This window comes from Eulemur rufifrons, chromosome 6, assembly GCF_041146395.1.
Source record: "Eulemur rufifrons isolate Redbay chromosome 6, OSU_ERuf_1, whole genome shotgun sequence".
NCBI classification, from domain to species: Eukaryota; Metazoa; Chordata; class Mammalia; order Primates; family Lemuridae; genus Eulemur; species Eulemur rufifrons.
Genome location: NC_090988.1, coordinates 64,309,554 through 64,327,409, shown reverse-complemented (window position 1 = coordinate 64,327,409; position 17,856 = coordinate 64,309,554). Strand labels below are relative to the sequence as shown.

At 45.9% G+C, this 17,856-nt stretch overlaps 1 protein-coding gene across 1 annotated transcript in view; it reads right to left on the bottom strand.

Annotated features, from left to right (window-relative positions):
- Nucleotides 1-4,612: 4,612 nt before the first annotated feature.
- The window catches only part of SPON1 (spondin 1), a 233,774-nt gene continuing 220,530 nt past the window's right edge, over nt 4,613-17,856 (bottom strand). The window contains exons 8-16 of the mRNA XM_069469615.1: nt 17,391-17,592; nt 16,200-16,340; nt 15,627-15,702; nt 14,426-14,608; nt 12,572-12,742; nt 12,317-12,484; nt 11,865-12,029; nt 9,576-9,839; nt 4,613-7,222 (exon numbers count right to left, since the gene is read on the bottom strand). Of these exons, the coding sequence (XP_069325716.1) occupies nt 7,059-7,222; nt 9,576-9,839; nt 11,865-12,029; nt 12,317-12,484; nt 12,572-12,742; nt 14,426-14,608; nt 15,627-15,702; nt 16,200-16,340; nt 17,391-17,592 (1,534 nt within the window). The 3' untranslated portion in view covers nt 4,613-7,058. The remainder of the gene's footprint in view (nt 7,223-9,575; nt 9,840-11,864; nt 12,030-12,316; nt 12,485-12,571; nt 12,743-14,425; nt 14,609-15,626; nt 15,703-16,199; nt 16,341-17,390; nt 17,593-17,856) is intronic.

Here is a 17,856-nt window from a genome sequence, read left to right as displayed (position 1 = left end):
TATGGCGGAGTAGCATTCCATGGTATACATACACCACATTTTGTTAATCCACTCATGAATCGATGGTACAACACATTTTGTTAATCCACTCATGAATCGATGGTACTCGTGAATCAATGTGTTGATTCCACATCTTTGCAGTTGTAATAAATGTTCGAGTGCAGGTGTCTTTTTGATAAAATGACTTCTTTTCCTTTGGTATATACCCAGTAATGGGGTTGCTGGATCTAATGGGAGGTCTACTTTGAGTTCTTTGAGGAATCTCCATACTGTTTTCCATAGAGGTTTCATTTGACTTTTAAAATTTAATGTAACAAAGTTGTACATCCTTACAGTCTAGCCCTGCTCCTCTTCTGTTTATCACCACTTATTTTAATTCATTTTATTTCCTTTCCCATTGCTATACATTATGATCCCATTGAGAACAGATGACTGGCAGGCAGATAGAAGGAGAGGATGATCAAATGGTCATTCTCAAACTCTTATCACTTGACCGCTTAAGGGTATTTAACCAGTGACCGCTTCTAAGGTTTGCTTTGTTTTGTTTTTAGCAAAAAATATTTTAATTAAAAATACTTGACTGAGCAGATTTCTTTTTGCAAGGCCATGTTAGGCATTTTGAGGAAATGGGTAGACATGGAGCTTTTTCTTCCTTCAAATTAGTGGAGAAAGTTTTAGACAACATCAAATGCTGGGATCCCTCTATTTTAAGGTAAAATACGAGAAGCATGCAAAAAGTGTTGTCAGGTCCAGCAGAAGGGATGCCAGCGTATATTCTTCCTGGATAATGCGAGGACGCTTTTTAATTAGAAGTGGTGTTTTGGCTGGAGCTTGCTGGATTGTAGGATTTGAGATGAGTTGGAGAGGAGACGAGTGAGATGGTGGGAAGGCTGAGGGAGAGGCACAGAGTTGGCAGAATGCAGGGTGTATTCTGGGACCGGAACCTTGGTCTAAAAAGATTCTGTGCGCAACGGGGAAAAATAGAGACTGGGATGGTGGTGTGGGGGGCTTTAAATAGGATTGACCCTTCTGTATATAATGGGAAACTGCCAAGGATTCTGAACAGGCGGTGCCTGGATCTAATCTAGTGGTGGTGTGAATGGCAGAGAGATGCAGATTTAGGAAAGGGCGGTCGGGTAAGATTGTTGGAGTCATGGAATCTGTCCTCTTAGTATCATGAACTTCGTGAGGGAAGAACCATGTCTGTTGTGTTTACTGCTTTACCCATATTGCCTGGCATGTGCAGAAAAACAATTTAATGAATGAATGATTTCAGAGAAAGATAATGGAGGCCTGAACTGTGGTAACCTGGGGGCGAAGGGGACAGAACACCAGTGGTATATCCAAGATGTTTTGAGTCTCCAAAATAGTAAGTGTGGGTGACCAGGTAGTGCTATTAATGAAAATGAGCATAGGCAATTCTCTAGTGATTTTTTTTTTTTTTCTGTTTTTTTTTGGGTGACGGTCCCATACAGGGTTAGTCCAGGAGGCATTTGGGAATGGAATGAGCATTGGAGGTCAAAAGAAGAGGCTAGGACTAGAAGTGCAGATTTGGAGTTCATTTTTTTTCCTTTTTGGAGACAGAATCTTGCTCTGTCGCCCCAGGTAGAGCATGGTGGTATCATCATAGCTCACTGCAAACAAACTCCTGGGGTCAGACGATCCTCTTGCCTCAGCCTCCTGAGTAGCTGGGATTATAGGCACGTGCCACGATGCCCAGCTAATTTCTCTATTTTTAGTAGAGATGGTCTCCTGAGCTCAAGTTATCCTCCTGCCTCAGCCTCCCAGGGTGCTAGGATTACAGGTGTGAGCCACTGCGCCTCGCCAAGTTCATCTATTTTGAGCTAGTGATAGGAGTGGATAATGTCCACTAGAAGGAGTGTGTTTGAGAGCAGATCCAAGGCTTAAACTTTTGGGGAAAACAAACGTTTGGGAGATAGAAGTTTAAGAGGCAGCAAAAAGCCAAGAGAAACAGCCAGAAACTGGAGAGAATCAGGAGCCTGTATTGTCAAGGAATCCAAGGAGCTGGTAGAAAGCATCGAGAGCTGTGCAGAGAGAACAGGGAGGAAGAGGCGGCACTGATCATTTATGGGTTGCTGATGACTTCCGTAGATTCGCTCCAGTCATCTCGTTGTGGAAACCAGATAATAGCAAGTTGAGGTGTGGTTGGAGGGTATTGAAGTGGAAGAAGTAAATGTGGGTTATTTTGAGAAATTCTGTGGCAAAATAGGGGTGATGGGGCAATTATCTTGCTTTATAGGATAGGATGTTGGAAGAGTAAGAAATAGAGCCAGTGCAAGGTACTTAATCACAGAAATGTAGGTATACAAATCTGAACTAGGTACTACCATGTGGATGCTAAAGCATTTGAGAGATTTTAAACACTTAGGGTTTGCAGGCTGGCATTCTTTTCTGACTAACTAGAATGGTATGTAGTGTACTTCTCAGACTATCTGTGTTAAAGGGTCAGTTAAAAATTTTTTAATCTCCATTATTGTGGACTGATACTTTGCTAAATGTAATGAAAAATGAATTACTGGGAAAATAATCATTCTCTTGGGATATTGTGGCAGTGTCACTGTAAAAGTTTCTAAACACTTGCTTTCAATTTGTGTATCTCATTTGTGCATGTTATCAGGCTGCAGGTCTTGCTTTCAGCATCACTGGTGTAGTGGGTAAGGGAGCAGGAGATTCGGGTATTTTGCACAAGTGGACCCTCTGACTTCCTAGGTAAGCTGGTAATTCCAGGTTAGGATCACCAGTAGGAGTTGCATTCCAACTCTAGGAAAAATAGGGACTATACTTTTATAAACTCCAAGTGTTGTAAAGGAGTCAGTAAACTTGAATACGATGTTTTTGCCATTTCCTTTCTGTTAATACTTATAGATTATTTGAAGTAAAGGAAAATTGTTTAAACATGTAAGTGCTTAAAATATGAGAACTATTACCAATCAATTCTAAAGACAGGAGTATTTACAGCAATATGAAAAAATGTTAATGAATGCTATCTTATGTTAAGACATTATGAATATGAATGTTAAGTGAAAGCAGTCTAATTTCATTTTGCTCTCATGATAACTGTAAAAACTGTGCATGCATATTTTGTCATGACATTTTTGGTTTTAAGTGACAGAAATGCTACTCAAACCAGCTTCAGCACAAAGTGTGCATTTATTGGTTTATGAAGAAGTAAGCACTGGGTGGGGTCTAGTTGGCTTTCAGTGAATCCTAAGACAGGACCGCTTCTCAAGAAATTGGCTAAATTGTGGAGGGGGAGTAGATAAGGCCTTTTGTGTAAGGAAGCTTGTGTCAAAGCCTAAGGCCAGAAAAGGTAAAATAACTGGCCTGAGCTCTCACAGCTGCTCAGAGGTGCAGCACTGGTTTCAGCCTAGGTGCCCCATGCTTAACCATTACACCGCCACTGCCTCTCCACCCTACAGCGTGGAGAGTGTAGAAAGCCTTCCGAACCAATCGGGTTTCTAAAGCAGGGTGCCATTGAAACCTGACATTGAAATCTTTTGCTTTCAGATTTCAAAGGATCTAAATTGAAGAATTAGCTTCATGCTAATTAGCATTCAGCTGCTATTTATAATTTTGTTTCTGCATCTCATTTTCAAAAGGGATTAACTTATTTTCATTCATTCTCCTTGCTTTGGGCTATATGAAGAACAAAATGAATCGTTCCATTATTAAAATTGATAGCACCAAGTAACAAAATAGTGGAAATGGCTGTGTCTTCATAATTAGGGATTAAACATTTATGGTTAGTCTTTTTTTTGAACGGTGCTATCTGTTTCTTTAGGGTGTATGTGTTTAACTCCTTTGTAGCTGAACTTCCAAAGCTGAACTCTTTTACTCCAGGTTGGATTCCATTATAAAGTGATCCAGAGAGGTCTTTCTATAGTTTTTTTGAGTTTTCTGATTTTTTAAAAAATTTATTTTTATTTTTTAACTATTGCCTGAAACATGTAGGCTAAACAAAAATAGGTCACAGAAATAATTTGACTTAGAGAATTTTTGTGTATCGACATTTGTTTTAGTCATTTTAGTGTTGGCTCTAACAGAATAACCTAGGCTGGGTAATTTATAAAGAAAATAGGTTTATTTAGCTCATGGTTCTGCAGGCTGGGGATGATAAGAACCATGGTGCTGGCGCCTGCTTGGCTTCTGTTGAGGTCTTTTCATGCCATGTCATAACATAGGGGAGAAGGTCAAAGAGGAAGCAGACACATTCGAAAGGCAAAACCTGAGGGGGCATCCTGGCTTTTTATAACAACCCACTATCTTGGGAACATTCCCATGGGAACTAATCCAGTCTCTGGAGAGCTAGAACTCAGGCACTACCATGGCTCCAAGCCATTCATGAGGAATACGCCCCTGTGACCCAAACACCTCCCACTAGGACCCACTTCCTAACACTACCACGTTGGGGATCAGATTTCAACATGAGTTTTGGTGGGTACAAGCTCCAACCGTAGCACATTTTAGCCATGGACTTGACCTGGACTGTTTTTGGAGAGTTGTAGTCATGTGAGAATGTGTAATGCTCCCTTACTCCCTGAAAGGAGTACATAGACTTTGAGTATGTCCAAATATGTTTAATACACAAAAGTCAAATTAAAAACGGCACAAAATCTTTTTATTCTGGGTCTAAAGAAGCCCAGGTTTTATTCTCATTTGCTACAACAGATTTCCTTCAAATAAAATGCGTTGGCAAGGTGACAGGTGAGTGGCCCAATGTCTGGCTGGGAAAAATATCTCTGAACTTACTGGTAAAATGTGGATGGAAATTGGATTACAACTGGTTTGCCATCGATAAAAAGATATACAACATTTATAACTTCTTTACATGGCAGTTTCTACTGGGTGTCTAATGATTTCTTTTTTATCTCAAGTGGAAGTCCAAACAGATTTCATTTTTGTAGTAAAAAGTCTTTATTTCCAAAATGATTGGTTAGCCAGAAAAACTATAAACCACCTAACACAAGACTTTGGTAAGAAAGAGATTTGACATTTCTTATAAATTCCCCATTGCAAACAAAAAATAACACTTCTGTGACAAGAATTGTTACTCATTCTCAGCCATTAGCCAGTTACCTGGTTTTAAGTCTCCAAAATTAGGATTAGAAATGTACCCGGCAGGGATCAAGTAAGAACATGAGATACTAGGGTGGCTTGTTCCTGGACGTAGGAATCACCGTCTTAGGGAACTTTGATTTTCATGGGTTGAGAATAAATATGCACCTAGATACTTTAGAACAATGTTGCAAAAGTAGGCAGATTCTACATCAGGACTTTTTTTTTGTCCAAGTAGAAAATTAAACAACTTATTTATTTATATTATGTTCCTCTGGGGGACGAAAACAAGGATTAAAAATACAATGTTGGAAACAACTCAGATGTAGCTCAGAGATGTGGTAATAATGTCCCCTCCAGAATGAGGGAGCAAAAGCCATATCTTTTACTGAAAATGATGGAGGTGGATGACAATAGTAAAAAGACCCAAGCTTCTGAACATTTAATTAGCTTAAAAACACAAAAGACAGACCAATGAGTTTTTTATTGAACAGTCTATCTTGTGTTAAAGAAAGTACATATTCAGGGCTAGAGTACATATATGTTGTGTTTGGAAATATCCTGACGTGTTTAATGCAAATACTTAAAGTAGTGTATTCAAAGCATTGTATGCATCTCATCCATGGTACATATTTGGATTAAGCAGTAATAATGAAGGCCTGCAAGAGAAATGAAACAATAGTTTTAATAAATGCAAAAACTGCTGATGGGCTCAACTGAGAAAATGTCCTTTTACACTAATCCTTGGTAGTTGATCTCCCTGAATTTGGTGTGCTTACGATTGCTTGGAAGGAGATGTAAACCCATGGCCTTCCCTGTGCGTGTCCAGGAGGACACAAGCCCTGGTGTGGATAGTTGTCACAGATTTGACTTTGCACCAGAATTGCTTGCTCAGCTTGATTCCATAATATTCCTTTCTCTTAGATTTTCTGCCTTGGTCTCTGAAGTACTTTTTCTCTCTACATATAAAATTTCATGACTAAAAAATAACTTTGGAGATAGTCTTTTTTGTTGAAAGAATGACTTGGGAGGCTCTAGGCAGACTTAGCAAAATGTTTGCATAACAAAAATGTTTTGTTAGAAACTGATTTGAAAACTTGAAAGTCTAGATGTGTGCAGGAAGATTTTAAAACTCAGGCTTGGGACTGCTAGAGAGGCCAATTTTGCTGCCTTGGCCTTAGTTCCAATAAGGATTTAGTACCAAAAGGTTTATAGAGCTGGCTTCTTAGAAGAATTGTGGGGGAAAAAAAAAAAGGCAAGGAAAAAGTACTTTATACACTTAGTACCCTTTATCTCAGGTGTGAGAACTGGTTACTTTACCTTTAAATAAAGCAGCCATCATCTTGGGTACAGGAACCAATCTTAGGGGTGGGATCAATGTATTCAGAATTTCTCAGTGAGGAAAGAAAAGCCACCCAACCACCCAACATCAATGCTTCTCATCAAGTCTACCAGCTGTCTTCCCCAGGAGCTACTGATGACGGAGGAGACTTTACAAGAGACCTAAAGTTCCACTAAATGAAAAGAGATGGGCAAACAGTCGTTTTCTGATGAGAACGAGGGGAATCTGCTCTCTCCATCTGACCAGGAAGGGTTCCTACCTGCTGCACCCTGGGACCCAGGCAGACAGTCATTTCCAGACATGGTTGCCTCTCCGTGTGGAGGAGGCCAAGGTCCCTATCTTGCCTGGCCAGGTGGAAGCTCCACAGGGACACGTTTCAGTTTAGTACAGGGTGGCTGACACTACTCACTTCTGTGCAGGAAGAGGGCTGGCTGAAGGTCAGAGAGCGCCACTGAGCCAGTACCCACCAGGAAGGATTCAGAAAGGATGTCCTTGGCATCCACAAGACTACTGGGCGAACCACACTGCAAAAATGAAAACTAGTGTACACAATTTAAATTGTCTTAAACAAGCAAACAAACAATCCAGCCATTGGTGATTCTGGAATCTAGAGTGCAGCCCTGGGGAACTTGCACCCTTGCTAACAAGGGTGAACGTTGCATGCTCTGATCTCTTTCTTATCTTTGCAGCTGGTAAACTGGGAGCTTTTGAACCTCTTCTTTACGGTCATGTAGCGTTCCTGAATCCCACCTCCACACAGTTTGGTGCATTCTGACCAGGCTGTCCATGGGCGCATCCTACAGCCTGAAAGCATGAAAATACCTGGTTAGGCCAGCAGAAACTGAGGACAGAGCAGGGATGCTGAACTCTAGTAAAACTGAAATTTAGTTGTCTGGGCTCCTCCTCTGCTCCTGTATGTAATGATTTGTTGAATTAACTAATGGTTAGAGTCGTTGTTAGGGATTGTTAGTTCATATATGATAGATTGCAAAAAAATGGTGATAAATATTAATACTTCGCAGCTCCTCTCATCAAGAGGCAGAGTCTGTTTCTCCACCTCTTGAATCTGGGTTTGGCTACATGACTTGCTTTGGCCAACGGGACATGAACGAAAACATGGCTTGAAAAAAGCTGCTAGGAAACCTTCCGCCACTGTGTAAGGAAGCCTGGCTAGCCTACTGGAGAGACCTCACGGAGAGAGGCCTCAGCCATCCCACAGGCCCTTCCATCCCCAGTTGAGCCACATGAATGAGTCCAAGCTACACCTTGGAAGACTCGTCCGGCTGAGCCAGCCCAAGTCACTGAACCACAGAATCATATTAATGATTGTTTAAACTACAGTTGTGGGTGGGTGCAGTGGCTCACGGCTATAATCCTAGCACTCTGGGAGGCCGAGGCGGGAGGACACTTGGGCTCAGGAGTTAGAGACCAGCCTGAGCAAGAAGGAGACCCCCATCTCTACTCAAAATGAAAAAAATTAGACAGGCATGGTGGCACATGCCCGTAGTCCTAGCTACTCAGGAGGCAGAGGCAGGAGGATCGCTGGAGCCCGGGAGTTTGAGGTTGCCATGAGCTATGATGACTGAACTATAGGTGGGGCAACAGAGCGAGACTCTGTCTCAAAACAAAAATCGCTACAATTTTGGGGTGCCTGGCACATAGTTGGCTTTAAGGAATGTTTGTTGATTGGCTGACTGATGTGCAACAGGCAACATTTTGCTGTGCGAACAGCTTCCTAATGGAAGGATGGTGAACTGTCAGGTAGCTACTCATACTCCCTCCATTTCTCATCATCCCAGGTGCAGATGGAGCATCTTAAGAGAGAAGAAAAGGGTAATTTGAGCTGGGCCTTTAAAAATAATTAGAAATTTGGTTTTCCCATTAACCTTTACTTTTAGATGGGCACCTTTACCCATTCCAGGGAATCCAAAGAACATCTATCGGCCTGTGCGCAAGACTTAACCATGAATCTTCCCAACCCATCGTTCATTAGTTTGCTGATGATATCACACTCTTGGCTCCGGCCAGTTTATTCAGTAGTGAAGCCTCAGACAGGCATTTTTTTTTTTTTTAAGTCTTGGATCCTGCAAGTTAAGCTGGAGGAGGCGGACACATAATCTTCCTCTTGGATTGAGAACAAAATTTAATAACTGGCTTCTGTGCCTCCGTTTTTACCACTTCCAAACCACTCAACACAGATCTTTAAAGTCACTCTCTTGCTTAAAACATCCACCTACAGAATCAAGTCCCTGAGCAGGCCATTGTCCTTTAATGGTCTGGCCCCCACCTCTCCAGCCTGGTTTCCTGCCTCCTTGTACTCTGTGTTCCATCCGCATCCCATTTGTTGCTTGGACAGGCCATGCTCTTTGGGATCTCTGCCTTTGCAGTTACTATTCCTGCTGCCTGGAATGTACTTCGCTAACTGGCAAACTCCTACAATTTCTTCAAGGCCCACTCTGATTCTCCCTGCTCTGACATCTGCCTCTCTGAACGCCACTCAATGTAAGTAAGATGCTCCCTCAGTACTTGGTTCCTTGCTCTATTGAAGCATTTGTCACTTAGTAATTTAGCAGCCTGGATCAATAATATCTGGGGAAATAAAACTCAAGGCTAACATGACACTGCTGCTAAATTTTAACCTTGCAAAAATAAATCACAGAGCCTCAGGCCAGGGCCACCTTGTCTGAGCCACACCCTTAAAATGGAGGACCACTTGTTCTGGGCGGTCCTTGGGAACATTCCCTAAATGATGAACAAGACTCCTTTGACACATATGTCCATATCATTATTTTCTATGGAGTCACTAAGTCATAACTATGATTTTGAGCAAGGTTGGACAGACTTCTGGTTTTATATATGTGCAGAAAGGAAGGAATTACGCAATTCCCAAGGGTTCTTTGCTTGTAAACTGGGCAGGTGATTATGCTTTATGTTACATAAAGGTTCTTTGATAAAGTGCCCCCCCATCCTTTCCATTATAAATTATGCTAGCTTAATATTTGCGAAAAATTTGTATCTAAATATTCAAAATGCAGTCTGAAGACTCCAGAAAATGTAGTCTCTTCCCGACTCCTCTCTCTGACAGACCTATGCCTTAGCTCAGTGCAGACCCCGCCTGCCCGGGGGACCAGCGTGGCCCCACGCTTGGGAGCGATACCTGGGAACTGCTCCCCGTCAGACTCTTCCCGCAGCTGCTCACTCCTCCGGCTCTCTCGGGCCTCCCTCCAGCGCAACTTCTGGATGGACGGATTTCGAAGGCACTTCCGGACACGGCACTTTTTTCGCTGCACAGTCTCTGGGCAGGGTGCACCTCCAAACTGAGGCTCCATTTGGATCATCCGGGTTCGAATCATGTGGCCTTTCCCGCATGACTTGTTACATTCCGACCACTGGGACCACTCAGTGAGCTCACAGTCAATGGCTGGCAAGACACAGATGAGTATGAATGTATCTCATGTCTGAAACAAGGTATGGCCACTTACACTCCTTTGAACATCTCAACAAGCCTGTGAGAACTGCAAAGCAGGTTCTGTTATCCCATTTAATAGAAGAAGAAACTGAGGCTCCAAGAGGCCAACTTCATCCAGCCCACACTGTTGGTAAGCAGTAGAGGCAGGATTGGTGCCAGGTCATAACCCACATTCTGTGCCCCCTGTATGACTCAAAAAAGGTTTGGGGGACTTTGCATGTGTTCAGAGCCTCTTGCCCTCCTCTGTGAGTTCCTAGAATATTGTCAAATCAGCCTGAAGTGGCACAGACCAGACTTCCCCAGTCCAAAGGACCCAGATTTTCTCAGGGGAGTTTCAACTCACTGGTGGTGTTTTTCAGAGCAAAGCCAACAAGCCCCACCCCTGCTGCCTGACTTCTTTGGAGAGAACAAGTCCACACGCTAACGGGTGGGCCAATATCAAGGACATTGTGGCTTTCATAGACCTAGGCAGCTTTTCTTGTCCTCAACATCATCCTGTGTCCTATAAATGGCTGTCTGTGCAAAAAACACAGGAGCCAGAAATGGGAAATTCAGAAGAGGGTCAGAAGCAAGTGGTGTTTTATGGTTTAGCACATCACAAGAGCCAGCAAATTTTTACTAAGACAGCCTCTCACAAATGAAGGGGAAAAAATACATCAGTGTGATTCTTAGGATGTGTCCTAGAGAGTAAAATGATTCCAAAATCTCCACAGGCCTTGCAAAGTCAGGGTCAAGCTGGATCTAGTATATCCTCATTTTGTTCAATAGTTTCAGGCCTTTTTTCCCTGTGGGTGCTCAGGCAGCTTTCTTATCTGCACAATGGGCATAATGCTATTTCTCTTATTAAGTCTTGAGGATTAAACAAGATAATGCTGCCAGCTGGTAAGTGAGTAAGTGCTGCGTAAATGTTCATCTTCTCCCTCCCTTCAGTGGGCCCTGTGGATATAAAGACTTTTAAGTCAGAAACTGTCTCAGTCAAAAGGCTCTGGGGCCCCAACTCTAGTGAGCTGGCTTGAACGATGGGCCGATTTTAGTTGCTAGAAACAACAGGTTTCTTTAGTTGATGTCCAGGTTATCTCTGCACGTGGCCAAGTCTGGCTAAACGGCCCAGGTGCTGTAGCCTGGAAAAGCCATGGGGGCCTGTGCTCGCCAGCTCCAGTGCTCACGCTTGGAGCAACCTATTTCACCGATGAGGCAACAGCGGAACAGAAATGCTCTGAAGGTTAGAAGCCAGTGAGGGGCAGAGCTGGGGTGGGAACTGGGCAGGCAGCCTGAATTCTAACAAGGGGAGGGAGAAGGAAAGACTGCAAGTGCGTTTTAGGGGGAGCCAGAAAGGGCAGATCACAGCCAGCGTGAGCTTGCCTGCCCTTTCACCACCTACACGAGCAGCCTGTGCAGGACAGGCCAGTTAAACTGGCTTTCTCCGCTTAGAGATTAGGCCTCATGTAATAAAAAACAACTGACCATAAAGATTTGGCAGGCGATTGGGGGAGGCGGGGCAGTAAGGTTTTGAGCACTTCGTTTGTTTTCTTGCTAGTCTTCTTACTAGGCTGCAGGAGTCACTGATTTAATGACCAGCTTCTGGTCATGGGTAAATAAAATGGTTGCAGGGAAGAGGTATAGAATTAAAAAGCTTGGAAAATCCGTGGGTCAGATAAGCCCATAATTGGGGAGGGAAAGAATTGAGGTTTATTAAGCCTTGTGCTAAAGGTTTTTCATGTGTCTCCCATTAAGACTTCACAGCAACTTGCACTTTGTGTGTTCTGTAGACGGTAGCAGGAACCCCACTTTACTAACGAGGAGATTGGCTGCAGGCTTTAAGTAACTACCAACGCAGAGACCCAAACTGCACGCTCCTCCCCAGCAGTTGTGCTATCGGATCTAGCAGTATTATCTCAGCATAGGGCTGGTTCTGGGCTTCCCTGACCCAGGAACGTAGGAGAGAAGTGGTGGGCTTCTGGGAGCCCCAGGACTTACGGCATTCGGGCAGCATGCACTTCTCCACCTGCTCCAGGTCCTCGTTACAGTCTCCGAGTTCTGCCAGGGACTTGAGCATCCGCTGGCGGGTCCGCATGCCCTTCCCGCAGGTCACGCTGCAGTCGCTCCACTCGGACCAGGGGGATAGCAAGCATGGGATGGTGTCTAGATCAAGAGCCAGGTTTGCTACTGAACACAGGCTCCCTTTGCTTTCTTTGATCTCCTTGGCCCCACAACGCCCCCCATGCCGTCCCCTGCTCTAATCCCAGAGTGAAGTGGCACTGACCCATGGGTTTGAGTGAGTGAACTCCATGGAGCAAGAAGTCCCTGCAAGGACCATGCTTTCTTCCTGCTCAGCCTCCGACCTTTACGGTGGTGGTAGGGGATGCTGTGGCCCTCCACGCCTGTCCCCGGCCGCCGCCTCCCCTATTCCCATCCCCACGCCCACTCACGGCACTCGGGCATCATGCACTTCTCCGCCTGGGACGTCTCGGCCTTGCACATGGAGCCGTCCGCCGGGCTCATCTTGACCATGCGGTGCCGCTTCTTCATGCCCATCCCGCAGGTGGCGCTGCACTCGTCCCACTCGCCCCACTCGGTCACCAGGCAGCTGCTGGGAGCTGCGGAGCCCGGCAGAGTTGAGTCGCGCCCGCGGCCTCGGGACCGCCCCGTCCGCCCGCCCGCCCGCGCGGCGCCGCCGCACTCACAGCACTCCTCGTTGACCGTGCACTTCTCCGTCTCCTCGGTGGGCAGCGTGCACACAGAGCCGTCCTCCGGAAACTGCTTCACGTACCTCTCCCGGGACCGCATACCTGTGCCGCAGGAGATGCTGCAGGGCGACCAGGTGATCCACTCGGACATGGTGCAGGTGGAGCCGTCTGCAACACACCGAGCGCGCGCTGCAGCCTGCGGGCCGGACCGCGAAGGGGACTCCCCGCGGGCGGGAACCAAGAACGGCACCAGTGGGCAATCAAGGGGACTTAGGCAGTCGAGGATGGAAGTGCACGGAAGAGGTCTGAATCTTTAACACATTATCGGCCACGTGAGTTGTATTTAACTCATGATAGTTTTGAGCCGCAGGCCTTATGAAGCATATGTAACTGACACGTCTGCTTCACCTTTGGGAGCTGGGAGAACTCGGCCAGGTAATTAGGAAGACATTTAACTAAGAGGCAGTTGTGACAACACAAGGAAGTCCGTGCATCTTATACAAATAATTCCTTCAGGATGTCTAAAGAGGCCTCTACTTCCTTCCTATTCCCAACCACTCCCCCAAATAAGTACGTGCAGAAAGGAGCTTGATGTGAGTACGTGGGAACTTTATCTGGCTCTGGGCGGGGTAGCTTCTAGGGAGCCTGGACTGCTTCCCTACAAGCAGTGTTTTACCCCAGGTAAAAAACAGGCACAGTCCAGCATGTTTCAGAACTGTCATTACCGCCCGGGAGCCACCTGAACTGGCATGAGGAAGACTCTTCCCTATGAAGGAGGAGGTTAAAGACCCCGACTCCCACTGAGACCTTAGTCAGACGGCTCCCCAGCCCCAGCCCCAAGAAAGAGAGCCTTCAATACTGACGGGTCACGTCAGACTTTTCCCCTGCCTGCTTATAGGAATGGCCCGTCTATGGCAGGGTTTCCTCCTCTTCAAAGTGCCTTATTGTGGGCAAAAATAGCTAGCAATAAACCACCATGGACGTACAGCAAGAGTGGCATTTAAGACTGCTCCCCGGGAAGAGCCAGGGAGTGAATGACCTGCAGTGGGGTAAACTTGCTTTAGTTATCCTCAGCTTGGTAGTGGGTTTCTTCCTGCCATCCAGCCATCCAGCCTAAACATCCCCTCGCATTGCCTCATTGCGCTCTGTAAGGTCAGAGCACAGCGTATAGATCTATCCAGGAAGAGAGAGGAGTCATGCCTTGAGAAGCAGGCAGCCAACCTTTGCACAGCAATCGGCTTAGTGCAATCTGGAAGCCTGAGCCATCAGGGCTTAGGTATTGCACCCTCATAGTTCAAGCCTGACCTTTGCACAGTTGCAGAGAGACTGAGATTTTCTGCAATCTGCCCAAAGGTTGTGACATAAAGAAGTGAACACTCTGACTCAGGCTGAGGTGGAGCACAGATAAGAGACCATGAATAGCAGAACTAGAGCAATGGATCTCAATTCAATCTTGGTCACCCCATTCACCGGCTCCTTAAAAAAAGGTTGGAGTTGAGACTCAGAAGCAGGCTACATGTTATCTGTAATTTGTCATAAGATTATCTATGTTTGTTAGTTCTTTAGTAACTTGTGCATATTTTATTCCATGGCTGGGGAGAGAGGGAGGCAGTCCATCAATCTGGAGAATTCTTTTGATGTGGTAAGACAGGTTCTGTGTTCAGAGTCCTCAAGCACTGTTGCAGATCGAGGTCTGCCTGCCTGAGGTGGGCCCTGCTGACATCTAGAGTCAGGGTCACAGTGACCCCGCCAGGGACACTGCCTGATTGGGTGCGAGGAGCCCACGCTGCCAGGCAGACCCTCCCTTCCTGAGCTCCTGCCAGCCCCTGCTGGTCTGGGCTATCTCCTCACCTTCATCGCTGCAGCCGGGGCCCATGCAGGGCTGGAAGTCCTGGGTGTCGGGGCAGGGGACACTGAGGTCCAGCTGCGCCTTCAGCATGCGCTGCCGCATCCGCTTGCCTTTGTCACAGGTGGAGGAGCTGCAGGCGGACCACGGGGACCAGTTGGAGTAGATGCAGGTTTCGGGGGTGTCATCTGGAAAGAGTGTTTGGCATGTTTCCCTGGGAGCCTCGGGAGCCGCGACTGGCCCTCTCCCCAGACCAGCCCACTGGGGACAAGAAAAGCCAGACCAGCCTCAGCATGGGTGCTCCTGGGATGGAAGCAGCCATTCACTTCCCTTTAAAAATTATATTTTAACATCTTGTTAATAAATATCTTGTTAATAAAAATCATTGGAACAACTCTCATACTATTCCTTCCTCAAAACATGAACATCTTTTCATTTCCAGTCCCTCACCTTGGCAGGCCTTGTTTCTACACAGGTATATCACAGGCAGTATTGGAAAGCACGAGGCTTTTCTTATGTTGTGTCTTCATCTTCCCAGTGATCCCATATACAGGTGTCATGATAAGAATAAGGGTATACGATATTCACTGAGTTCTTATTATGTACCAGCATCATTCTAAGACCCTTACATGTTTCATCCCACTTGATCCTCACAGCAACTTTCTACGAAGTAGGTTCTGTTATCATCCCCATTTTACAGCTGAGGAAACTGAGGCAGAAAGGTTAGCTTCTTGCACAAGACCACAGGGCTAATGAGAGCCCAGGCTGCCTGGCTTCAGATCCTGTGAGAAAACTTGAGCTTGAACCGTGGCTCTGTCACTCCCTCCCAACGATAGGATTTGGGCCTCACTTTGCTTTCTGGGGGAGCGGATGTACTCAGGCCTGCCTCATGGCCAGTGTGAGAATCAAAGCAGAGAGTGGTCTGAAGACTGCGAAGCCTATTCAGATGAGATTTACGTGATCATTTTAAAGGCCTGATGCTGTTGAATACATATTCCCATGTCATCCCTTCACCAATTCCCTTACACTTTGTGCCTAGTCTTGGCCTCGTTTTTAATTATTTCTTGAGAAATGCTCAGAGATGGGATTACCAAGTTAAAGGATATGAAATTTTTATGGTTCTTAAAACGTGTTAGCACATGGGTTTCCTAAAGGGTGGTGCCAATTTATGTTGCCACCTGCAACAAAGGAAGACAAAAAACGTACCTTCGTCTTTTTCTTCTGGAGCCAGGTCTGCTACAATATCATCGACATTGTCAGGTACAATATTGCATTGTTCACCCTGCAAAAGGAATTTTACTTGGAGGGCTCACATTAGAGAAAGAAGAGAATGCGTAGAGGAAAGATGAAGGAGGACATAAAATCTAATGCCCATTCTGTACAAATCCTGGGCAGACATTTACAATCCGACTGAAAAAGAAATGCCAAGAAAGCAGGAGTGGCTACATGGTAGGGATGGTAAATACATGGCTTGCGTACCACCTCTTCCCAGTTCCTGACCCATGGCAGACATTAGTAATTGATCATGGAACTCATGATGCCATCGATTTGCCTGGATCAAATCATTCATTTGAGCACTGGGCCTCACCATTGAGTTCATTTTGCTCATTTACATCTTATAAAATATTTTGCATGCTGGAAACTCTGGGAGGCCCAAGAATTTCATATCCTGAGGTGGTTTCTGCCAGGGAATCCCTGATTCTAGAGCACAAAGGTGTGCAGTCTTCTTGGCACTCCTGGTGGGAAGGGTCTGTGCCAGAGTGAGCTCTAACCCAGTACCTTCCGGGCGATTCTCTCGATGACAACTCTGGCTACTTGAGTGATAGACCCGCCCTCTGGATCATAGAAAGGACTCTGAGGATGGTCCAGACTGGTCAGGGGCCGGATTTTCTCCTGGGGAATTGTGGGCTTGTTGGGTGACTGCAGGAAAAAACACAGATGCAGACAGTGAGAAAAAAAAAATGGTAAAACCCACAAAAGCCATTTGTTATATGGATCAGCACAAAAACTTTGATAGGAATTTAACAAGTGTAACGACTATTTATATTTGTGGATTTCTATTCATGCCATATGCTGTACTTGTAAATTTCTAGATCTATACCTTAAAATTCTCCCACATACATGGGAAGATTGTGCCCAGATGAAGCAGCCAAGTTTCAGAGAGGTCATCTCAGCTAGGAAATGTCTGAGCCTGGTTGGTGTGAATCCACAAGTCTTCCTACTAGACCAGGCATCAGCAAACTGCTTTCTGTAGAGGGTCAGTTGGTAAATATTTCAGGCTTTGTGAGCCATGCTGTGTCTGTCGCTAATACTCAGCTTGGCTGTTGTAGTGGGAAAGCAGCCCCAGACAATATGTAATTGGATGCGTACAGCTGGCTTTGAAAACTTTATTTCCAAGTCCCATTGTAGGGCAGATTTGTCTTGCAAACTGTAGTTTGCTGAGGACTGTTCTAGATTGTTCTCCCATTGGTTTTCTGAAGGCTCCAGATTTCAGTGCAGTTGACCATAGCTGAGAAATATGACATTCAGGACAGATCAAAACTCCTTAGCCCAGCTGTCCAGAAACCTTCCGGATCTGGCCCAGCCTTATACCCGTCCTGCTGTTCCCTGCACTGCGCATCCTCTCTCTCTCTCTCTCTTTCTCTCCCCCCTCCCCCATGTGCTCTCTCTTTCTCTCCTCCCGTTTTTTGCCCCTATGCCTTTGGCATGTTGTTCTCTTGCTTACCTGTAAACTGCTCCTTAGCAGAGTCCCTCCCTTTGCCCGCCTGGCCATTGCACGGACACTTCCCAGAGCCCCGGTCATACTCTAAGTGATGAGGAGACTGTGCTGCCTCCCCTACCAGACTGTAAGTTCACATAGAACAGAGCCTGGGTCAGTCTCCCCTCTGTGTCCAGCACACGCAGAACAGGGCTGGGCGAGGAGGAGGCTCTCGGGAAGTCTGCCTTTCACCACTGCAGGCACACGCATACCTCGTAGGTCACCCCGCTGTCGGTGCCTGCGTCCCAGGGAATCAGGTCCTGCACCACCTTCTGGACCCAGCCGCATTCCTTGGTGCACAGATCCTCTGCAGACAGGCCCACGTTCCAGTCAGGGCTGGGGCCCATCATGGTCAGGAAGGACATTAAGTGGCGTGTCCTGTCCACCGAAAATTCGGCGGAGGGGGCTGCTCTCCTGGAAACCAAATGCAGAGACCATTACATTAGGGCTCCGAGAGTCCACACTCTGAGGGACATCTGGCCAGACCACGGATAAAGGATGAGAGGGACAGAGAGTAGTCAGATTCTCAGTCTCCCACGGAGCTCTGCCTTTGGCCACTGCTGGTTGACAGTCTTCTCTGTGCTGAGCCCATCCGTTAACAAACATGGAAAGAATCAGATACCACCTCCATATCTTTAATGGATCCACAGAGCTTACCATTATTTTGCATTTCCTTGT